This window comes from Lepidochelys kempii, chromosome 6 (genome assembly GCF_965140265.1).
Source record: "Lepidochelys kempii isolate rLepKem1 chromosome 6, rLepKem1.hap2, whole genome shotgun sequence".
Classification (NCBI taxonomy): Eukaryota; Metazoa; Chordata; order Testudines; family Cheloniidae; genus Lepidochelys; species Lepidochelys kempii.
Window position 1 is genome coordinate 85,520,676 of NC_133261.1, and position 25,374 is coordinate 85,546,049.

Here is a 25,374-nt window from a genome sequence, read left to right on the forward strand (position 1 = left end):
TTTCACTGCACCGCTAAAGTAATTGCGCTTCCCTCTCCTCTCTCTGTCCCTACTCAGCCTGGATATTCTGGTATAACCTCAGCTTCGGTGGTATTATTAGCTACACCTTCCTTTGGCAGTGCTGACCCCCCCCCCCCCCAAATCCTCACACGTTATATGTTTGCAAATCGGTAAAATATCTCCCCCCTCCCTTTACCCCCCATCCTTCCCTTCCCTCCCCCAACTCCTCTCAATCTCAGCCCAGCAGCTCAGATCAAAGCGCCTTCCCTCACTCACAGTGGCCGCCGCTCACTAATGGGATTGCAGCGTGCCTGGCTCTGCTGCTGCAGCCGCCGGAGGGAGAGGAGCTGCTGTACCTCTTCGCCGAGACTCGCTGGGTGCTGAGCCGCGGGGATGATCAGGATCTTCCCGGATTTCAGCGTGCAGGTGACTGCGGCGGCGGCCGGTGGGGCGGCCGGGGGAGTGCCGGCCGGGCCAGGCATGGGGAGAGCCAGCACCGCAGCCAACGGCAACCCGCAAAACGTTCAGGGCATCACTTCCTACCAACAACGGTGAGTGCAAGTCAGAAAAGGGGATGTGTGTGAGGCTCCCTCACTTGCTTTTCTTTGTGCTTTTGTGTTTCTTTCCCTCCCTCCCCCCCGCTGTTGGTAGGTCTTTGGGTGTAAAAATTCAGGCAGTTTTAAAATGCACCGAGATGTAAACAAAATCTTCTAATGGTATCTTGAATGAGTTGGAAAGCAGCAATGGGGGGTGGCAGTGGGGGGAGTGAGTTCCCGGCATCTTAGCTTGGCTGCTGCAAAGTTTGGGATCCCGTCCGCTCTTCCCTGCTAGAAAGGAATTTCTCAATGTCAATGCCTTGTGCAAATCCCACTGTGTGGCAGCCTGGGGGATAATTGATCACGGTGTGTTGATTGATAATTTGTTTTCGACAGAGAAAGAGACAATTTTCACTTGGAGTTGCACGCTTGCAGGGCCACATTGTAGTGTTATGTCACCTGTTAGTACAGGGAAATATAGCATGAAACCCTAAGTGTACGCAGCACTGTGGAGTATTCATCTTAACTGCATTCTAATGCAAATACACGCGATTCGCAGGCAGCGCCTTTAGGAAGAGCCCTACAAAGTTGGGTTTAGGCATTAAGTCATAATGAAGTTTAAAGACCTTCCCCACTCTGCATCCCTTAATAATTCATTGATAAGTGGTCATACTATCATGGTGTTTAATTACATGACATTTCTTCCTCTTGCTAAGAGTACAAAACTGCACTTTCTCTTTGATATTCTTTGCTAGTAGTAAATTAGAACAAAAATCTACTCCCCAGTAATTGACAAAAATAAGTCTAGATTGAAATCTGAACAATTTCGATTTTAAAATACAATAAAAATAGTGTAGTTCCAAACATCCGGGCTTCCAGTTTTGCATTAAATTAAATATTGGGGTAAAAATGGTGTGTAACCCCAAATATCCAACACCTCAAACTAAATATGCATATAGTGAATATTAGTATCGCAGTAAGGTTTTACCTTATATTTAAAACTTCACTGATTTGGAAACTCTTGTTTCGAACCACCAGTATTTAAATTGGTGAGATTCAGATAATCAATCATTGCCTGCTTTGTTGTTCACCAACTTTGAGTTGCCTACCACATGAGGGCAAGTTTTGGAAAACCCATGGGTGTGTTTTCCATTTGATGCCCGATGGTAGAAATTTTCTGGGTGTGACTTTTGAAGGCTTTAGTTCGTGAAAAATTAGTATAAAATTGATATTGCAGTTAGATGATCCCCAAGAACTTTCCTTGATAAGGAATGTTTGAAATGAAATATCAACCTTCTTTTGCTCAAATACACGAACCTATTATATAAAAGAACTGGAACATGACAGATATAAAGAATGGGAAAAAGTTGGGCTAGTATTTTCCTTTCATGGTTTCTGTATTATTTTTGTCACTTATAAAGTATTTAAATTCTAAGGGAAACTGACGGCCACTTTAACTAGGAAGTACAGGCAACTGTCACAATAATTTAGTCTGTGAAGTGGGGAAGTCAAGGGTCAGAAATGTCACATTGACTTTTAAATAAATGAAAGAGACCTCTGGAGGGGTTAAGCTATACAGAAATATATGGACAAGGCAGCTTGTGAAAATTTAGTACTTCAGTTCGATTTTAATAGCTGGATTTTTGTCAGTCAGTAATCAGGAAAAAGTTAGAAGAACAAGTCTTCTCTGATAAACTACCACTACCAGTAAACCAAATATTGTTGGCTAAATATATAGTCAAATACTTACAATAATGAGAATCCAGTCCAGTTTGGATGCTTTACATAATTTCATGTAGAAAAGACAATTTGCATTTTCTCCAAATGTTAGGTAACTATTAGTTTTATAGACTAAAACTATACCTTTCATTTGAATGATGTTTCAACTTGTTATACTGAAATGCTTTACAAATGTACCAAAACATTGACATCACTTTTATGCTCATTGCAAAAATCCAAGATGACACCTCTTAACTTTTCTTTTTCCTGGGGGAGGGGAGGAAAAAGGTTTGCCGGATTGACTGGCATTTTGTGCTTTTTGAACCCTCACATTCCTTGATATAAAGTTGAAAGTCTATTACAGATCCCATTTCTAATGACTGAAATAAAAATAAAAGAAATCCAAGGATCTTATGTTGAAATGTAGGATGTTTACTCTGGATAAATACAATATAGTTAATAGGTGTATGTATTGCAGAATGACAAATACAAAAAGTCCAGTAAGAAATGGGGCCCCCATCCTTGAAATACTTACCCACGTGCTTAACTTTACTATAGCGAGTAGACACGTGTGTAAACGTTTGCAGGATCGGGGCCTAGGTGAGTAGGCTGCTTTGAGAGAGAAGCTGTCTGCAGGGGCTTGCTCCCTGGGCTGCCCTGGCAGCCTGTGTCTGCTTCTGGAAGTCCTCAAACCTAATAGGTAGGTCAGTCTCGCTGGTTTCTACAGGGAGAGATTCTTCTGCTGGTGCATTTACAACGCCCTACAGCCAAACTTTCAGGTGTTTCAATAACTTCTTCACTCGCTTTCTCTTGCACAAGTCATACGTGTAGCCATCCCATTTCCCTTTCCCTTTTTAAGTTATGGAGAAGACGCTCTGTTTAAAGCCCGTTTTTAGGGGTTGATCCTGCGCCCATGGAAAGAATCTGGTTCATTTTAGGAACAGGATCAGGCCCTAAGCAGCTGAACTTGCAGGCAGCAGAAGCCCAGCCACACAGTTATTTTGGCTTTGAAAAGCCATTTACAAAAGAGACATTGTCTTTTAATATCTCTTCAACCCCACTTCTCCTGGTATGTTAAAAGAAATCTGTAAGGTATGCTCTTTTTCTCGCTCCCTTATTTCGTGATCTATTTGGTAATCTCCAGTGAACGTGAAGCATATGCTTTCCAAACCGAGCGAGTCACATTGTGTTAACATGACCAATGTTACATCCTTCAAGAAGAGAACATCTACAGCTGGAACTGTATACTAAGATGCAGGATGTGTACATACTCAAATGGGTGTGCGTACCTATATTCGCAACCCTCTCCCCATTTATCTGCGGTTTCTGTACAGAGGATATGAGCTATACACACGTGCGCACACTTCTGTGTATCTAACGCATATACTCTCTTCCAATACCGTATACATAGTAGATGCACATATGTTGCACACAACATATTGCGCACACACGCACTTCTCCATATGTAATGCACACCCGCTGTATAGAGCATATGTTGTCTCAGGGATTTCCACATACAGTGCACACATGCTCTCCCCTGTGCTATGCACACATGTGCATTCGCAGTTACACACATACCCCCCCCCCCCGTGTCTCTCAGCCCCTCTTTTCTGCTGGATCTGCTGCTTTAGAGCAGGAAAGTGTGCGAAACTGCAACTGAGTGGCGTTGTTGCGCCGGCAGCGGAGGCTCTGTCCCCTGCACAGAGAGTGAGAGCGGAGCTGGGGAAGCAGCTGGAAAATGCCCAGAAATACTTTCACAGCGGTCAAGCCCGGAGCTCCCTGAATCTTCCCTCCCCCGCTCGCCCCAGCCCCGCTCGCCCCATGGCCTGGCACCCAGCTTAATCTGGCCCGTGCTGTGTGCGTGTGTCACACCTGCCGGGCGATGCCAATGGCCGGGCTGCCCGCCGGGGCTGCGCGGCTCTCTCCCCCCGCCGCCGCCGCCGCCGCCAGCCGCCTGTCTCTGCGCTTGGCATGTCTGTGGAGCCGGCGGAGCCCGGGCTCCCTCCGCTCCTCGGCTTGTGGACGGCGGCCGCCGCAGCAGCCGTGCTAGCGAGCAACCTGCACCAGGACTGCGCCGAGGAGCGGGAGCCCGCGATGCTTCGGCCTGAGTACTTTTCCTTAGCCTGTCTGGGTAATCAGGGCCATTGCCGCCGCCGCCGCTAGACACACCACACACGCCAGCCCCGGCACGGGGGAAAAGTAAGGGAGAGAGGAAAAAACAAAACAACAAAAAAAACCCCAAACAAAACAAAAACAAACCCCAGGAAGATGGCGCCGACCAAGCCAAGCTTTCAGCAGGATCCTTCCCGGCGAGAACGGTAACACTTTCTCTTTACTGAACCTGCCGCAGCGCCGCGCGGTGCCGCCGCCGCCGCTGCCTTGGGTCTGGGTTGGCTGCCATGCCGGGGGAATGGTGGGAGGAGGCGGACTCTCTGCCGGCAGATACCCGCTCTCCCTGTCAGGTAGCACGGGGAGTTTCTCTCCTATTGCATATTGTCTGCACACACACACACACACACACACACACACACACGCGCGCGCGCTGCGAGCCTCTCCGCGGCAGCCGCCGCCAGTCTCAGAGCAGTGGCACCTCCCCAGCTCGCGGGAGCCGGTGTTTGGCAGGGCGCGTTGACGAGGGAGGGAGGGAGGGAGGGGTGTAGGTGGTGGTGGTGGGGATCCCCGGGGCGGCCCCTTTCGGGTCTCTAGTCTCCGCGAAGGAGGGGAGGGGGAGGAGGAGGAAGGGGGTGACTGGGGGTTGAGGAGCTTGCACCAGGCCCGGAACGTCTTGCTGAGGGGCCGTCCGTGCTTGTGCAGTTCAAGTGCAGCAGCTAGGCCAAAACTAGGGAAGAGCTGTTTGCTCTTCGCAGCAAGCTGCGCTTTCGGGCAAGTTTGTCCAAAGCGTTACAATGATTGCAGAATAATGTACACTGCCCCCCCTCTCAGCCCCGCCCTTGGCGGTGGAAACACATCAGGCTGTTTGGAACAGTTGATACTTATTGCACTGCGGAGTTGGTTAAAACACGCAACAGAGTTTGCATACAAAATATCTGCAAGAACTGTAAACGGATGTTATTCTTAGACTTCAGAGTGGATGGTACTTCTCCCCTTTGCTTCTAAACCACCAGTCTCGGCCCGTATACTTTTCTTTGGGATTGTGTTTGCTGTTAATTGACTGTTGCTGACGTGAATTGGCCGTAGCAGATTTGTTCTAGTAAAATGACTCTTTCTAGAAGTGATCAGTAGGAAGCAGTTGACAAGTTCATGTGATGTGACTCTGTGATTCTTATGAAAGTATTCAAAGATCCATTTCACTAAGATGTGTGTCCAACAGGAGGGCAGCCAAAGTTTTTTTTGTTTGTTTGTTTTTGTGTGCTTTCCTCAGCATTATCTGTGAGTTTGGGATGAGTGGGAGGGTGAGGAAGATGCCTGGTTAGTTGTAAAATGGAAATTAACATGTAAACAGCTTTTAAAAGTGACTGAGTCACATTGTCAGATTTATATTTTACAGTGCAAGTTGATCTGAGAAATATTTACATAAAATAAGTTGTGGTCCAACAGTTTTTATTTCACACTTTTAATTTAAAACTTGTCTTTTTTAAATGTGATGGTAAACATATCACAGTGTATGTTTTAAAAAATTAAATAGTTGCAGATTTGGTAGAAATATCAGTACTTTTCATGGTGAAGTAATTTACTGAGTATGGCAAAACCTTGGAAAACTCTGTTTTGTATTCTATATATTGTATAATTAAAGTATTTATATAGATGTGATTGATGTCAACCATTAACTGTTGCACTTCGACAATGTAGTCAAAGACATATGGAGCTGAATTTGGATATAGGTGTAATGTTCACCTCTGTTAAAAATCCAGAAATCAAAGGTCTGATTTATGTTTTGGCTTCTCTTTAGCTATACACATTCAACATTTTCTTCCAGTGGTTGCATAGGAATTTTTACTGTCTTAATAGTGTCTTTAGCAACATGCTTTTTTTCTTTTTTCTATAAAGTTCTTCATTTGCAAGGAAAACAACAATGTATAAATATCAATATGTTTTTTTCTAATATACAATTTTGCTGTCTTCTTTCTGATCCTGGTACTATATTAGTAATAAATGTATTTGCCAGGACAGCTTCAGTAATCTCTCCAGCAGAAGCATATTTGTGTGCCATTTTGGGAATTTCTCTGAGATAGGAATCTTGAAGATAGAATTAATTTCTAGGGGAAACTTCATAGCCTTTGCATGAGTGCTTTCTTTATCACCTGTCTCCATTTGGCATTCGGAGAAGGTAAATCAAAGTGCGCAATTTGTTATTCTGCTCCACTTGAGAGCTGAACTAAATAACACTTGGTCTGAAATTCTGATTGAAGTTGTAGGAGGATATACTGTATTTAATTTAATGCCCTTTAATAGCATCTTCTTGTTCAGCTCTGATGCTGTCATTTTAAAGGTTGGATCAGAGTAGTTTTACCCTGTAGGGAGTGGGAGGAGTAATCATTTCAGGGGAACAAGTAGCCTAAGCTCCTAGAACGCTAATAGCCACAAATGTGGCCTAGTGTCCAGACAGTTTTGTGCCCTGAGCTTTCGCTTGGTTATCACTGTTTACAATGCTCTGAACACTTTAAGTATAAATATTACATGTGTAAGTGGATTTGTTTTTATATGGGAAATTATATATAATCCTATGTGTTCTTTAGAAAAAGTTTTGGAGAAAATGTAATAGTGCTTCAGTAAATATACACTAACATGCATTTTCTTAAGACGTATTTAATGTTTCACTACATTCTTTCATGTAACTGATTATTTAAGCCTACTTTGTAAATCTCCTCTGAGTTGTATCTTGTAAGTGATTTGAAAAATGGCTTCTGCAATCACTATTTTCTTAGTTCTTAAATAAACTAGTTATCAAAAATTAGACCCATGAGTGTAAACAATCTATATATTAGCGGCAAAGAGTCCTGTGGCACCTTATAGACTAAGAGACGTATTGTTTGTTTGTTCATTTCCAAGTATTTAGATGGAATGTGTTAAAATACTGTAAACAACAGGATAATGGTTTGAAATGTCTTCCAAAAATGATATATGCTACCATTAAGTATTAATACTACTTGAATCATTTTAAAACTTTGTTTTACCTGTTTAGATTGTGAAATAATTATTTTTGAAGTTATGCACTTAAACTTCTTTGATTTTCTTTTAAACTCTGGTAGGTTTCAAATTATACAGTTACAGTACCAGTCTAGGATCTTTCAATTGTGTGGATATATATCCAAAATGATTAAATAGAAGTGAAATGCATATGGTATGCCAGTGCTGATTTGTAAAGCATATTGCAGTATCCCAGTGGTGTTGGTTTAAAGTAAAGAAAAAAAATCATCATTTTTGTATTTCTTTCTAGAGTATAAGCTTAAACACAACAGTGATAAATGATGATATGCATTGTCTAACACTTGCTTTTATATAAATAGCTCCAGAAGATTGCTTAAATGATAATCGAAAATATGAAATAGGGTGGCCTTCATATCACAAGGCCAAGGGTCTACAAATGGAAAAACTGAAATAATGAAAGATTTCCAAGGCAACAGACTGTCAACAAGAACAGTAATGCATGGGCATATCATAGAGCTACCAGAGAGGATATTAGATCTTATAGCTCTAGAGCCAGGAGTTATAATGACCTTTATTAAATAGAGCCCTCCCACATTACAACAATCTTTCTGATTTCTGATTTATGGATTAGCGGTCATACTACTATTCATAATTTGAAATAATATCCCACCATATTTGATTTGCTGCATTTTTCCCCACTGGAATCATGTATTATTTAGGACTTATGTGAAAGTATTGATCAACAAAAGTTATATTAGGTATTTTCAGTAACTAATGGGATTCTGAATAACAAGTTTTTGTCTGCTGCATTGTTTTTTGCATTGGTTTACAGCATAATTTTTTTCTTATTGGAAGTAATAGGCATTTAATTTGTTTTATATCAAACTAATGGTGCTATGTAGAAATACTATTTTTATACTGAATAATTATAGCATTGCTTCTTATGTCCAATAACTTGTCATTCATAATGAAAGTTACTGCATCAAAATTAGCAGTTTACTACAACACTCCGAAGTATGGATATTTTTAAGGGAACATCAGGATACACCATGAACATCAACCTCTACATTCTTCTTCTTAGGCCTTGAATTTCAGAGTGTAATGGATTGGCAGTTTCATATTGCATTTGGTTTGAAACTTGGCATACAAGTTGCTAGCCAGATGTGAAATTCACTGCAAAAAAATATGTAAAACAGTTGTTGAAAAGTGACACAGACAATTTTTATCATTCCAGCCACTTGTTTTACTAATATTCTGGCTAAAAGGTATCTTTATTTTTAAAAATAATTTGTTTCATAAATCTTTTTTGGATAGCGGTTTATTTATGGGGGGGATGTGTGCTGAGATTTTTGAATATCTGAAATTGAGCATGCTGACTAACTGTAGTAATTTTCATAACATTTCGGGTTTGATCCTGCTCCCATTGACTTAGTGGCTGCAGGATTGAGCCCCAGTACAGAATGTAGGTGAATTTCATGTTATATGCATTAAATAAGTGATTTTTGGGGTTCAGTGTAACTGAACTGATCCTGAAAGTGGAACTAATGTGACCAATTCTTACATGTGCAAGTAGGCCCATTGGGGTAATTTCCTGTTAAAGTCAATAGAACTACTGCTTACAGGTGGAAGAGTTACTCATGTGAGGTGAGGTTTCAGAATCTGGCCTATAGTGGCTTCAGAAGTAATTACATTGAAACTTGGCACACAATTTGCTAGCATGGAATTAGTTTTTAAACTAAGATACATTTTTGAATGTATTTAGCCAAGACATTTCTTTCTCAGTGCTGCTTTTTTTAAAACTTGGAAATTAGTCCATTGCTGCCAAAGTGTTTTTGACATTTGGAAGAAATGTTTTGAAATGGCATTAATAAATCTATTTTTCATAATAGATGGTATCTTTCTGTATAATATATACAAGACTACTGCATGTTATCTTTGCCATACGAAGTCCTAATAGTGTCAGTGAGGTGCTTGTACTGTTGGTTTTAACTGAACTTCACATAATAAGAATAATTTGTTATAATATTGCATATGAAGATGCAGCATAGTAGGAATAAAATGTTTGCTGGTGTGTCTTACATGACTAGAGCATTGTTCTGTGACCAGCTTGAGCTGTAGTTTCGCAATACACCAAGTCCCAGTGAAATGAATAGGACTCTTGTGCCATTGATTTCAAAGGACTTTAAGTAATAAAAATATTCATTAATATTGTATAGTGTAGTGGAACATTACGTAGCAAAATATGGTGTGGTAAGAACAGGATTATGTTTGCAACAGTGTCTTTGAAGAGCTATATTCTGTCTTTGGAAGTGTACATTCAAATTATATCTTCATTGAAAATAAAGAAAAACCAAAGGAAAGAAAATACTATAGAAAGCCAAAAGGAAAAATATATTTTTTACATTTAATACTGTAGGCCTGATTTTTTCCCACTGAGGGTAATGGTAAAACTATCATGGCCTTGATTAAGGTAAGGATTGGGCTGTGCATCTGTGTACCATCAACTACAAAAGAACAAGGAAATTCTGAAATAAAAATGGAGTAGTCCTCTGTCAAAAGGGCTTCCAAGAAAATAGCAAGTCTATCTGGTGGGCTTAAATATTGAAACTTATGTAGTTTCTGATCCTGTATTCCTTACACAGGCAAAATTCAAAATCACATTGAAGGACAGGTGATCTCACATAACTTCATATGAGGACAAATTGGTAATAATTAAATGACTCATTAAAAGAATAGGCTCGACCCTTGAGTTGAGAGAGCTCCTTTTCGTGGTGGACGTTTTCATTTTCAGTGCTGAATTTTTCTTATTTTTGCATGTTGAAATTACACTCTTAGAGTTTGTGCTGTCTTCTCTCTGCTCTGGGAACGCCTGTTGATGTCACATTACAACCAAGCAACACTTAATAATACTTAGTGTTTTTGTGAAGATTTTCATCTGTAGAGCTCAGAGGGGTTTAAAAGGGGCATATGCATTTTTATGTCCATTTTACAGATGGATAAACGAAGGCATATAAAAATCATGAGAACTGGCAGAGCTCATACAGCAATGCTAGAACTGGGAATAAAATCCAGGGCTCTTGACTCAAACTCTGGTTCCCTATCCCTGAACCACACTGCCTCCTTAGAGAGCTTGGGGCTTTTTACTCCTTATACAGGGAAAATTCTCATTGAGAGAAAGTGCTTTGATGGAACAGCTGATTTTATTTTTTATTATGGAAATCAACATCATATCTGTTAATTTCATTTATAGTGCTGGTTCAACACTATGTTAAGCAATTAAAGTGAAAGAGTATTGTTTCATTAAAGTCAGGGATCATAGGTTTACATTGATATATAAAAAAAATCTGTGTTCAGGATACAGTCTGAATAGTATGCATATACATAATCTACAATTAAATCCCTTGGGTTGGAATTTTCCAAGGAGCTGAAGAGACTTGGGCACCCAACACCCATTCAGTTGCAATGGAGTTGAGTGCCTACACACCTTAGGCTCATTTGAAAATCCCAGTTTGGAAGTTTTGCCTGCCTGAGGAATATGGAATTGGGTTCATTAAATGTTGTTTGGCTATAATGTTTTTAAACTTAATTGTACAGAATAATACTGTTTTTGGGTTGTCATTTTGGATTAAATTAGAAAAGGGCATATTTGGCTTGTGATAATGCTCACACATATTGTACATTTTATATAAACTGGGTGGGGAGTTGCTTTGTTGTCTTGCTTATATATCACCTTGGAGAGATGGAAGCACTTGCTAATTTAAAATTTAGTTCATTTGAGCACTAGATTTAGATGTGCATGATGTCCCCAGAATTGTCCTTTTTAGATTGCAGTCCATTTAGCAAAACAATAATTTGTAAAGTTTTGGAAGGACTGGCTATCTCTGTTTAGGGGAGAATAGAGGCTGAGTACATTACAGTGAGGAAAAAAACCTCTTGTAGGTAGGCAGATTCTGTAGGGCAAGGTTGAGGTCAGGAGAAAGGGCTGAATGACTGAGTCTTTAAAGTGCTGTCTTTGGGATAAAAAAAAAGGACTTGTTGCCATTGCTGTTTATCCGTTAGCCTTCATAACTGCAAAAAGTGTTCATATTTGTCAGAGTATCATTGGATATAGAATTGGTACACTTGCTTCAACACTTGTTCCATTGACAAGAGGTTCTGGAAAAAATAAAAAAATAAAAACAGAATGCTGTTTTTATTCGTAGGTAACTAGTAAAAAGTACTGAAGAGAAACAGATGCTTAGGGCAGCCTTATTAATTCATTGTTTTTGAGTCACTACTCCGATTTACTATAAAACTTGTATTTCTTCTGAAAAATAAAAAGTACAGTAATTTTTTCAATGGCTGAATGAGCTAGATAAATGGTACTCAAGTATCAGTGTTTGAAGGATCCAAATATTTTACTAAAGTATCTTAATTAATTGGATGTTCACTTTAATAGTTAGGTTTCCTGTTTAGAGGCAGTGTTCTGTAAGGAGAGCATACATTTGATATGTAAATTATGTATAGTGTTGAAGAGGACCAATTTTATTAAAGTTGTATTTTTACTAAACAACTGTTTCTTGTTAAAAAAACAAAAATAAACTGAATTTGACAGAAAGTACATATCTCAAATGAGACTAATTGTGGAAAAGGTATAACAGTGCTTGGATCTTTTAAACATAAATTTGGTTCCCTTTTTGCAGTGACATTGACTTTGCTCTTAATTTTTTTTTTGTTAACAAAACCTAATTTCCTCTTCTACAGAGTTGTAGTTTGCAAACCCTTATTCCATGCATTCTAGCACCAATTCGCTCAAAGTGTAATTTTATGTTTTTGCACCACTTCTCAAGACTGGGGCTTCAGTGAAAAGGATAGAGTAAACACTAAATCCAAAATAGAAGAGTGACTTGACATACTGATTATATACCTTTTGGGATTCTTTTTATAACATACAGTATTTAGGTTATTTCTACTCTCCCACATCTTTCCAAGAAATCATGGATGGATATTGCCTTTTTACTTGTTTAATTATTTTGTAATATTACTGGAAAAAGTATTTCAGTTCCTACTCAGGACTTAACTTTTTGTGTGGAGGTTGTCATATATATATATTTTCTTCCATGCAAATAGGAAGAAAACAATCTTTATGGGGAAAAGCGGCTAATGATTGGGAAAATATGTTCTCCTTTCCAAGCAAAATGGAGCATTGGACAGTTAGTACTCTTCTATATTTGCTATGATACTTATAATGGGGAAGACTTTTCATTTAATTCTACAGTGATGTATACAGTTATAGTGTACTGTAGGCACATATATCTATTACATACACTATATATGTATAGTTGCTTGAAAGGAAATAATGTTATATGGTTGTCTTCAGCATGCTGTAAATGTCTTATTTTAGATAAAGTTAAATTTAAATGCACTGGGATGGTGACTTTTTTAACTAATGCTGTGAGGGAAAAGTAGGCTCATAATTTTTAGCACATTTTTATTGTTCTGTGTAAATGTAATTTGTTAATCCTGTGAAATTTGTCATAGATAAATTTGCTTGGATTATCTTGTCACCACCGTATCTGCATTCTTTTGTTCATTGCTTATTCATAATTTAACAGTCTGGCAGTGAGCCTTTTTGGGATGCTCACAAAAGATATATGACCTCTACCAGCTGCTCCTATAACCTGCAGAATGCACAGCAAGACATTAGAAACGTGAGGATTCCTCTACTGATTAAAGTGCTCTTCATTTAAACAGTCTGTTCATAAGAATCTCAGGAATCTCTGTGAATAGCAGTTTTGATTTTTCTTTCCTTGCAAAATTAGTTCTAACCGTTTTTTTCCACAGTAAAAAGAAACGTAATATTAAATCCTAATTTGGTGTTTTGTTTTCCAGATGGACTAAAGGAAATTAAATCTTTCATTAGTATTATATATAAATTTACATTTATATGTATTTCCTGTAATTTCACTATATGAAAAAATAGTGCCTTTTTAAATAATTTAAGTATACATCTTCCCACTCAGATTTTTTTGACATATATTATTATCAGGTACTGATTTACAGAAGAGATGGCGATTTAACCCTGCTTTAGCCTAAGCACTTTGCAGACTATACTATGTAAATACTCAATATTATACAGTACACAGAAGACATTACATAGAATGTTACTTGAAGTAACAACATTTTAGTTTTTAATTATTCTCATGTCTTAGTTTAGGATATTTTTTTCCCCAATTTTTATTTTACTTATCTGCACATCAGCTTGTGAGTAATGGCTAGTTTTTACCTCCCCTTTTGTGCTGGCATATGATTATATTTCAAAATAATTCATCACTAATCCATGCAGTATTGGTTCATCTCCATCACTCTGTTTTGTGATTAGACCCTGAGGCCTGTAAGAACAGTCTGCTGCATAGTTTTCTATCCTGATTTTCTTTGACTGCAACCCTTATTTTAAATAGTTCTGTAGTCACTGCACTCCTCTGCCAGTCACTTTATATTCCTCAGAATGTATCGATTTCAAGATATTAATATTTATTTGAGGATATTTTTCAAGGAGTTGTGAAAAATATTTCTGTTTCCCACTGCAGTGGAGTCTTTATACATGGGTTTATAGGTCTCGGTTCAGTTTGTCTGATGGTGTAAAACTGTTGCTTTCAGTTCTTCGTTCCTTGTTGAGAGATTGATTTTTTGGTTGTACATATTTATATAGTAAGGTGAATCAGGAAGCAGAGTGTCTTCAAATGAAATACCATGTCTGTAAGAAACAGGTCATAGCAGCATAGTAATTAAAGAGATGACATGTTTCACAAAATATTTTAATCAGTACTGGTGTAAAATAAAGCACTTTGAGGAACATATAGGGCCTGACCCTGCTACATTTTACTCAAGTGATCAGTCCTGTTGAAGTCAGTGTTGTGGAGTTGAGCCCCTATGGTATAGTATAATCATAACATACATTGATAAGTTTGGATGTAATATTTCCAGATTATGAAGCAAATCCATCATTTTATTTCACATCAAATACTTCCAATTTTAAGAAAGGTCATCTAAAAGATTTTTTTAAAGACTTTGTTTCAGCATCGAGTAGTCCTGTGTTCCTTTTAATAATTACTTTCATCTCATTGTAGCCGTGTGTTTGAAAGTGTAGGTCAATAAGGATGATCGCATTCAGAATTTCATGATCTGTGTAGTGGAACAAATTGAAAGCAAAGCCTGTATCAATCACTGTGAAGGGAGGGTTAATTGTTACTGCTTCTCAAGCCTCTGGACAGATAAACCAGTAATGAAATACTTATTGCTCTGATATGTGAATGCTAAGGGATGAAACAATGGAAACAGAATCAGTCTTCAAAGATAACCTAAAAAAAAGAAGGTGGGGGAGGGGGAAAAGAAAAAAGAATAAGCTTGACTAAAGTAAAAGACTCTATATGCTCTGTATTAACTTTTTAAAAAGTGATATTGTTTTCATCTACTACAGCCTTCTAGGAATGATTTAATACAACAGTTTTTTTCTAAAGCCAAAACAAAATATGAATCTGAAAGATGATGTTAGGCTAACAATTTACATAAAGTCTGGACCTAAGGTAAATGTTAAGTTTCTGTGCCTTAAGTGTTTTCTTTTTTTCTTTGTTTTTCATTTCTGATACTTTAAATGATTTTTTTCTTATTTAAAAGCACAGCTGTATTTACTAAATCCAGGGTGTTTTGTTTTCTTGTGAAGGCATTTTAAAGCTTTTTGTGTACAACCAACCAGGATACTAAAGGAGTGTTTAAAGATAGAAACAAAATAAAAACGAGTGCTGCAAACAAATTATGATATTATGGTAAATATTTAACTATTTCTAGAATGTGAACTTAGCATTTTAAACATCGGTTAGTTACTTATATGTTGAAATATATGCAAAAATATTTAGCCAAATTGAAGTCTTAGGCCCATGACAATCATCTCAACACAGTGGGTAGTTCTGAAAATTAATGAGAATGATAATACTGTAAAGACTGTTCCAGAGTTTGCCCAAATTCATTATCTAAGACTCTTGTTAAGAACATCTCAAAGAATTTTAACCAGGAAATTATATTAATGGTTCAAAAGCATTTTTCAAAACACTGATTTATAAAAGTATAATGGAATTATATATGCAAGAGTTATAGTTAGAAACACAAATAACACAGCAGTAGGACATTATGAGGGTATATTTTCCAGTAGCTAGAGTACTTGGCTTGATTTCATCCATAGGTGTCAACTTTCTTTATTGATTTATATTTTGGGGATGGGAGAGAGAATGAAAAAGGGAAGGAAACCTACAAAAAATTATTTCTAACGTCTTGTTAGCAACTTAATGAGGCCTGTGGCTGTAGAAGATTTAAATAAAGTTGTAAGTTTAAAATTTTAGTTCTGATGTAAACATCTTTTAGACAGTCAAAAAGCACTTTTAGGAGAGAGGGTGATGAGACCCACATCTTCAGATTTCTCTTCAGAATGTTAAGAATTTCCTGTTGCCTCTTTCCTGATGGGATCGATGCAGCTGCATATCATATGGAATGAAAGAGGAATCGAGTGCCTTTCTTTGTTTTATGGAAGTCCCTGTGTTTAAGAAAATGTATATGTTGATTTTGAGAATTTTTTTTAATACAACAGTGATATTAATTATCTACATGAGATATTCCCACTGGGAATTTTGATAGTTAAATTATGTAGTTCCAAGTGACACAAAGTTTGAGCAAAAATACTCTAATGTATATTCGCTATTAGTTAAAAGGCAATGTTTTCTCTATGCAGCAAAATATGATAGAATACTTAAGTCAACAGTTGTATGTATTGGAAGATGAATTCATTATTCTCATTTGCTTTTTCATAAATCATTGCATTACAATAGTAACCGGTATATATGATAGAGTGTGTATAAATCACCAGTGAGTAGATACCTATATAAAATATAAAATTACTACTTGATATAATTGCTAGTTAGAAAACCAAAACAATGTATAGATTTCCTTATCACTTTGAATTCTATTCTGTCCATGTCACAATGTCCATGCTTTAATTTTAGTGGGAGAGATGAATACAAAATAAATAAGGAAAGACTCCAAATATGCCTTTATTTAAATGAAGATATAATTTGGGTCCAGATTTTCCCCTCCCATGGATATAAGCAAAAGGGAATATGGAGAAAGTTAGGGAATTCTGAGAGGTTAACCTAATGAAATTTCCAAGTAATCTCCCTCTCAGAAGATAGAAGATTTTGTAGAGATAGGGAACATGGCCACCCAATCCTACCCAGCTGATCCTGGGAATCTGCAGGAAAAGGGAGCCCCAGTTCCATAGAAGCAAGAAGTTGGTTACTCTTCCACTGGCATTATTGCTCTTGCAGGAGTCTTTAGTTGAGACTTTGCAAGGTTGTGAAGTAGCAGCTGATCAGGGTTCCAGTGAGATTTACTCCTGCTTCAGTCAGCTTATGCTTATGATCAGAGAACTATATGTTTTCCATTGGTTGTGTAATATGGATTGAAAATCATGCAGCAAGATAATATGCAAAGGCAAATATGAGAAGGCCAAGCACAGAGAAAAACTGTCGTTTGGTATCATACCATCCTGCTTTATAGTTAAAACAGCTGCAATTTACAACACAAATATAAACTGAATTGCAGCATAGTGCATTGAAAAGGCACTGTGGCTATTTGAAAAGGGGGAGAAGCAGAGAGATAAATGCTGTATGTTGTATAATCCCAGAGGAAAGTGGCATAACTGGTGGCAGGACTTCCTGTGCCAATTAATGATGCCCAAGGCTACAGTAATTTACACAAAGTGACCTGTGTACCTCAGTTCACTTATGAACATTTCTGGACATTCAAGATACCTACATGAACCATCTGCCACTATTTTCCTGTGCATGTGGTTAATTTGGTATGCCAAGGGGCTGAAAAAGGTGACCTGCAGAGGTGCAGTTGGGTTCCTTCCTCCACCTTCAGTAGAGCTTCAGGTTGAAGAGCATTCTTCAGCTGCTTCCATGGCAGGCCGTCAGCAAAAATAGCCTTAATGTGGAACAAGACAGGGGACATAAAAAGTATTGAGCTATTTTGCATGGGGATCTGAGAAGATTAAGTGCCACAGCTTAGTACAGTGCTTTTTGGTGTACCTTTTGCCTCATGTTGAATCCCTCTGTTCTGAGATGTGTAAGAAAGAGCTGGATTATAGCTTGTTGTTATCTATATTGTGATAATGCTCCGTGGCCCCATTCAGGATTGGGGAACCCAAGTGCAAGGCAGAGTACAAGCTCTAGAAAGACAGAGTTCCTGCCTTGAAGAGCTTACAACCATTATACCGCTATAGAGTAGAGTATTTAAAACGTCTTTTTAACAGGTTGATTAATTTTATTTGAAATGGATATTTTGAAGTCTGTGTTTTCACCATCAAATAAGATACATTTTAAACATCTTAAATTTAACAAAGATACAATGTTTCTATATAATTTTTCTTGGTGAAACCTCATTGATATAAAACTAATTTCAATGATGTTTTGAACCTATCAATGAAAGTAGTAACGTATATTAGATTTTAAACTGAAATACTATTATGGTAAGCCAAATATTTTGTAAACAAAACAATGGTAAATATACATACATTTGTTGCAGGAAGTTTACTGAATGAACAGAAGAATTCTGGGAATATCTTGCACCTAGAGGCAACACTGGATAGAAAGAGGTTAACAGCATAAATATGATTGAAAGACAGAAGCTTCAGGCACTAATTGCTGAAATGTTTTTGTGCGCTTTACATTTGCAGTAGAAGAATTTTCTGTGATGAGAAGTAGAACAAAAATGAATAAAATCTCTAGTTTTTAGATTCACGACTCTTCAAAATCAATACGTGCCAATTTCACAGCCGTAGTCGGAACTGTCATTAGTGAGCCTAGTTTAGAAAAAGGAGCAGTATCAGAGGGTTGTATCTTGTTGAGTGCTCAGTGAGTCAGGAACATTGCGTTATAAACAAATAGTGGTCAACACAACTAATTTACAATGGGCAAAAAATGAAAAAGGGTCCAGCCATGCACTGTTGAACTCTGTTGGAATTTTGTCATTGATTTAAAAGGAAACAGGATCTGACTCTGAGTATAGATATTTCTTTTGTCACATGTACTGTAACATTAATCCTTGTATTGTCCCTATGTATATGGCACATAGTATGAAGGAGTTAGCAACTTCTCATGCAAGTGTAACTTCCATTAATGGCAGTGATAGGCAGCATGTGTATAAATGGAACACTGGAACTTATAGGATTAAGAATGCAATTTATGTATTACAAGTGTTTGTGCCAAATTCTGCTCTGTGACATCAGTGGAATTACTCCAGATTTATGTAGGTGTAAATGAGGGTAGAATTTGACCCACTTCGTAGATTTTTGTAGCCTGAAACAAGCCCTTCTGCGGTGGTTGGTTTAGGGCACAGAACTTCTTTGTGTGGAATGGAGATTGGTTGCGGAACACTATCGCTTGCAAGGCTGGCAAGCATTCCTGATTAAGTATTTTTTTCCAGCAGCCCCTGAATCAGGAGGAGAGGCAGGATTGAGATTTGTAGGACAGAAATCCCAGGAGATGAAACTGTCCCTTGGTTTGATCAGATCTCCTAGAGACCCACAAGGAGGAACTAGGCTGGGTATTTGGCAAAATGATCTGGTAATGTTAGTTTCTGCACCATGGGTCTGAGTGAGATGAGTGCAATTCAAAAGACGGAGGGAGCTCTCTTGGGAGATGGTGTGAATGGATCCTAAATTACCCCATCTGTGGAGGGGAAGGAAAATGAACAATTTGTTGCCAGGTTTGAATGCGTATTGTGTGCTCAGCGGCAAGAGGAACAGACTATTTATTTAACATCCCTGATGGTAGGTAAGGCATTGGTGCCTGTCCATGCTATGAACAAGGACTTGGTGAATAATTATGCAGAAGTGAAAACAGCTCTCCAGTAGAATAGAGAGAGAGCATATTAGCAAGGGTTCCTGGCATCTGAGCAACACCGGGCAAACAACAACCATAGCTGACTGATTTGGTAAGTCTTTGTTTGTGGCCAGACCAGAAGACGAGGGATGAGAGCCTCAATATGGTGATCTAATAATTGGTTTCTGGCCGTATTAGGACGGAATCCAATTTTAGATACAAGAGTAGGAACAAAAATCTAGGGCAGATGTGTTGAATCTGGTTCTTTCTAGATATTGGGCGCATCACAGGTACTAGGACTGTAGGGTGAGACAGAAAGCTATCAGTCGATGAGCACCTTAGTCCAATTGTCTTCTCGAGTTAGGATATATCAGAAGATTACTGATACAGAGTTCAGTTTTATATCCAATATCATGCAACAACTATATTGAGAAATAAGGTGTTGTATTTGTTCCTCTTATACTAGGAAAAAACCTGATTATAGAGAGAGTTCCAAATGATGGTGCCAATATGGAGATGTACTTGTGCTCAGGTATCATGTAAACATGGTAGGAATAAATGTTGTGAAAGTTTGAATGGGAGAATGAAACCCATCCTAGAAAATCCACCACCAGGAGCCAAGAAACAAGTACTGTTCTTTTTTTGAGATTATGGAAGCTTTATTGTATATTTTCCAACAATTCTTTAAGAATTAATAAAATAGAACAAACAAAATAATGGCTGGATGGATGATTGTAAACAGGACCTTACAGATATTAAAAAGGTGTGTCTATGACTGTTTTGCACTTCAAAGCCTGGATTTTTCAACTAGATTTATGGCTTGAGTAGATGCCTGGGGAGTTGGCTTGGGAGCAACAAGAAAAGGAAGGAAGATGATACCTGGTGGTCTGTAGCGGCAGATAGCTTTTTCTGAGGGACACCAGATATGCCATTTCTGAGAGAATGCTCAGCTATCAGATGGCAACACAGAGCCTCACATGTTATTTATGAGGGAGTGTAAAGCTTCAGACTCACCCCTGCGCCGCCTCCTGCTGGTAGTCATTAGGAATTAGCTCGGCCAGCCCCAGAGTGCCCTCTGCAGGCCGATGATCCGCCTTACGGCCGGCCCCCGGGTCCCTCCTCAAGGACCCGGTGCCCCTTTCTCTGGGGTCCTGTCCCCCTGGCAGTACCCCCACACTCTCAGGTGCTGGGTCTCCTCATCCAGGGGAACCCTCACCCTCTAACCCCACCTCACCTCAGTTTGGGCTACTGCCAGTCCCCACTTAGCCCCTTATATCAGGGGCAGACTGCAGTGTATATGCCACTCATCACAGGCAAGGGGGTTTTGGACCTGCTGCCTCCGCCTACCCATGGGCTGCCCCTCTGCAACCCAGCACCTATTCGGCCTGTATTCAGGCCTGCAGCCTGAGGCTTTCCAGGCCAGAGCTCCCAGCTACTCTGGCCCTTCCCCAGCCCTGCTCCAATCTAGGTGTCCTGCTCAGCACCTTGCAGCCAGGCCCTTCTCTCTCTACAGGCAGAGGGAGACTGACTGGGCTCCTGGCTCACAGCCTCTTATAGGGGCCAGCTGGACCTGATTGAGTTAGCCACAGCTGCGGCTGCTCCCTTAATCTGGCTGGGCTTTTCCCCACAGCTCCAGCCCTCTCCCTGGGCTGGCTTCAGCCCTGTCAGGGCCAGAACGGGTAACCACCCTGCCTTACAGAAACATTTTTTCTTGAAATGGAGCATGAAGGATTACAGTGGCTGCAGAACATGAAAGATTACAACGTCATATAACTAGGTGGTACCTTACACTGCAGCCATATGATTTCACTATTTAACATAAAGCAGGGCATAAAAATATGCTGACGTTTTTGTCCCTGTTTCTGTCCTTAAAGAAGGAGGTGTGTGAGTGTTGGGTGAGAGAAGGAATAAATGTACAGGGCAAGATTCCTTATCTAATCAGGAAAGGGTCATGACGAAGAATAAGTCAATGCTTAATCATGAGCTGGACTTCTCCATTTGTGTCCTGTTAGACCCCCAAACTGGATCTCTGAGGTAGGGGTAGGTCAGAATTCCCTTTTCCCCAGCTGAGATTGATCGGCTTCGTGCAGGGGGAAGATCAGGAAGTACTCCCTGAAAATGTACTTCTCTAATCTGATGGGTGGACTCAGAGCAGGGTAGCTCCGTGGCACAGAGGAAAGGACTGCATGCCACTTGAGGTTAACTAAGCCATTCTGATATTTAAGTTGGGGTGGAGTGGAGGGAGGCAAAAGATTAGCACTTTTTATGGCAAAGCTTGTTGATAAAAGTGTGGAGTTCAGTGTCCACAAGGTATAAACTATTCTGCCTCCCAGAGCAGTTAAGTGAAGCCAGCACAGAGGATGAGGCAACAGGTTGAGAGTGATGCTTGGAGGCAGAACCAGAGCAGGCAGAGTCCCTGCGGGATTCAGCTTCATGGACTGCTTGCTGGTCTCCAACAAGTGATATATTGACAGTCTAGGGATGTTGCTTTTTGTTTTGAGAGCTAGTGTATCTCTTAGTCATGTTTTGTGTCTTATGGTAGAATAAATACTTTGGTTTTAATAAAAACCCTTCCATCAGTGGCCTCTTTTATTTTACCACTTCTATATTGGTAGAGGCATCTCGACACTCAGCTGCAGTCATGCCATAGACCCAGTCCCTTACTTGGAAAAGAAACATTTTGTGCAATAAAACAGTGTTTCCCAGACTTGGGACACCTCTTGTGCAGGGAAAGCCCTGCCGGGCCCGGCCGGTTTGTTTACCTGCTATGTCCGCAGGTTCGGCCAGTCGCAGTTCCCACTGGCTGCAGTTCACTGTGCCCGGCCAATGGGGGCTGCGGGAAGTGGCAACGCAGTGCTATTTTTGTTGTATTTGTGGAAATTCAAAAAAATAGCCTAAAATAAATGGAGTAGCATTTGATAGCTGAATGAATAATAATTGTGAGAGACAAGGTGGTTGATGTAATATCTTTTATTTTATTGGACCAACTTCTTGTTGGTGAGAGAGACAAGCTTTCAAGTCACACTGAGTTTTTCGTCAGGTCTGGGAAAGGTACTCGAATGTCACAGCTAAATGCAAGTTGGAATAGATTGTTTAGCATACGTAGTTCAGCATATATTTTAAGGGACCATTCAAGACAAAAAGTGAGTGCTGGTGTGTTACACGTTGCTGTAATAAGCCGTACATACAGTGTTCCTGTTCAGTCCATGATTTTTAATGTCTAGTAGAGATTTTAGTATCTAGAATTCTTCCACTGTCCCCGCCTCAAAGAACTCTTTCATGACAATGACGACACCATTCACAATTACCACATCCCCACTGACAGTCATAAGAAAATAGAATCATCTGACTGGCCACCAGAAAGTGGATGAAACCACTCTTGATCATTACACTGATTGCTTCAAGAAGAAAATTGACTGCAAAATCCTTAACAAACATCACATCCACGGTAATCTGTCCACCACTAAGAGGACAGTTGTACAGGCCCTGAAATCTAACCACCATATAGTGATCAAACCAGCAGACAAAGGGGGCTACGTTGTAGTCCTCAACCATAATGACCATGTTCATGAGGCCAACCAACAACTTTCTGACACCTCATACTGTAAAGAACTCACAAAGACCCCACACCAGAGTTTATCCAGGAATTTAAGGATATCAGGAAATCCTTCTCAAAACAACTCAAAGAGAAACTCTAGAAACTCACCCCCCCAGAACCCACCAAAGGGATCTGCAGGCTTTCCGAGATACCCAAACAAGGGAACCCAGTCAGACCCATCATATCTGGCCGTGGAACTATAACCGAAGGAATATTGGGATTCATAGAATCCATCTTGCACCCACTCACCACGTAAAGGGCCAGTTTCCTACAGGACACAACTGACTTCCTCCATGAACTTGATTAATAACCTCGCTCACAACACCATCCTCACCATCATGGATGTCAGTTCCCTGTGCACCAACATCCTTCACAATGGCAGCATAGCTGCCTGCCTCAAATATTTACAAGACAACAGACAACCATCTGCTATCCACCCTATACACATCGCCAAATTCATCTATTCCATCCCCACCTGTAACAATTTTACATTCAGCATCAAACACTTTGTCCAAACCCTGGGAACAACCATGGGTACTAGGATGGCTCCCAAATATGCCAGCCTCTTCATGGGACACCTTGAAGAAGAATTCCTGGACAAATGCACCATGAAATCAATGATGTACCTGAGATACGTCAATTATATTTTTATCCTCTGGACAGACAATTTAAATTCCCTCATAGACTTCCAGCACAACTTCAAGAACCACAACCTATCTATTAAATTCTCTCCCATACTAGCATCAACTTTCTGGACCCCGCAATCAGCTTCAGCAATGAAACCCTAGAGATACCATATACAAGAAACCATGGATCACCATGTCTGCCTTCTAAGGCTATGTCTATGATAGAGACTTTACAATGGAACAGCTGTATCAATGCAGCTGCACCGCTGTAAGATCTCTTGTGGAGCCGCTCTATGCTGATGGGAGAGAGTTCTCCTGTCGGCATAATTAAATCACCTCCAACAAGCGGTGGTAGCTGTGTTGATGGGAGAAGCTGTGCACTCTACCACTTATGCCAGCAAAACTTATGGTGCTCAGGGGTGGTTTTTTTTTTTCCACATCCCCAAGCACCATAAGTTTTGCTGACATAAGTGATAGTGTAGATATGGCCTTAGATCCAGTAACCACCCCAAACACACCAAAAAATCTGTTGTCTACAGCCAGGCACTCAGGTACCATGGAATACTGTCTGAGAAGAAAGTTTGGGATATACACCTTACCACACTCAAAACTGCCTTCATCAAACAAGGACACTCCACCAGAGAAGTAGATTGCATCATGGAATAGGCCTTCCAAATACCCCAAGAAAACCTTCTTCAGTGCAGGAAAAAAGCCCTTCTGACTGCACACCTTGGTTGTAACCTACCACCCCACACTGGAACCCAGGTTATCACCAAACAGTTTGATGGGGACCCCTGAAAGCAATATTTCCTGAGGCCCCACTTCTGGCCTTCAAACAACCTCTCCACGCTCATTGTCAGAAGCAGACTCCCCACAGATCAGGACACACCAACTCAAAGCAGCCCCAGACCCCGCCAGAATAACAGATGGAAAACCTGCAGACATATCTCCACTGCTACAATGATCAATACCCCCTATAACACGCCTTTCAAGATCCATGGATCCTACACATGCCTATCACAACATGTGGTACACCTCATCCAGTGCACTAAATACCCCAATAACTATGTGGGTGAAACCAGAAAATCACTGAATTCTTGAATGAACTTGCACAGGAAAGTGATTAAAAAACAAAAACACCCTATCACTTGAACACTTTTCACAAAGCAATCTCTCCGTATTTGACCTATCAGTCCTCATCCTCAAAGGAAACTCACACAATACTTTAAAAAGACAAGCTTGAGTACTTAAATTTATAACTCTGCTAGACTCTAAAAATCACGGATTGAACAGAGACAGTGGATTTATGGCTTATTACAACAATGTGTAAACCACTAAGACTTGGTCTAAACTACAGAGTTAGGTCAACACAAGCTGCCTTATGTTGACCTAACTATGTCAGTGTCTACACAACAGCTTTGCCCTCTCCAATGTAAGTGTCTTACTAGACCAGGGGAGGGCAAACTATGGCCCACTGGCCGGATCTTGCCTGTCAGGGCTTTCAGTCTGGCTTGCGGGATTGCCAGCCCTGTGGCGCAGCGTGGCTAAGGCAGGAATCCTGCCTGCCCTGGCCCCGCGCTGCTCCTGGAAGCAGCTGGCACCACGTCCCTGTGGCCCCTAGGAGTGGGGAGGGCAGAGGGCACTGTGCGCTGCCCTTGCCTGCAGGCACTGCCCTCCACAGCTCCCATTGGCCAGGAACAAGGAACCGCAGCCAATGGGAGCTTTGGGGGTGGTACCCACATGTGAGGGCAGCACTCAGAGGAGCCACCTGCCCCACCCCCTCCCCTCCCACCCCACACAAGGGAGCTGTTACTGGACATGCTGGCCACTTCTGGAGCGACGTGGGACCAGGGCAGGCAGGCAGGCGGGGAGCC

General features: G+C 40.1%; 1 protein-coding gene across 5 annotated transcripts in view; it reads left to right on the plus strand.

The window, feature by feature from the left end:
- The first annotated feature begins 213 nt into the window (after window positions 1-213).
- The window catches only part of NPAS3 (neuronal PAS domain protein 3), an 844,272-nt gene continuing 819,111 nt past the window's right edge, over window positions 214-25,374 (plus strand). For 2 of the 5 annotated variants that reach the window (XM_073348988.1, XM_073348990.1), the window contains exon 1: window positions 215-551. In XM_073348988.1, the coding sequence (XP_073205089.1) occupies window positions 394-551 (158 nt within the window). In that variant the 5' untranslated portion in view covers window positions 215-393. Of the gene's footprint in view, window positions 552-3,919; window positions 4,574-25,374 lie in introns of those variants that run through there. The other 3 variants (XM_073348991.1, XM_073348992.1, XM_073348989.1) reach the window with 2 other exon arrangements.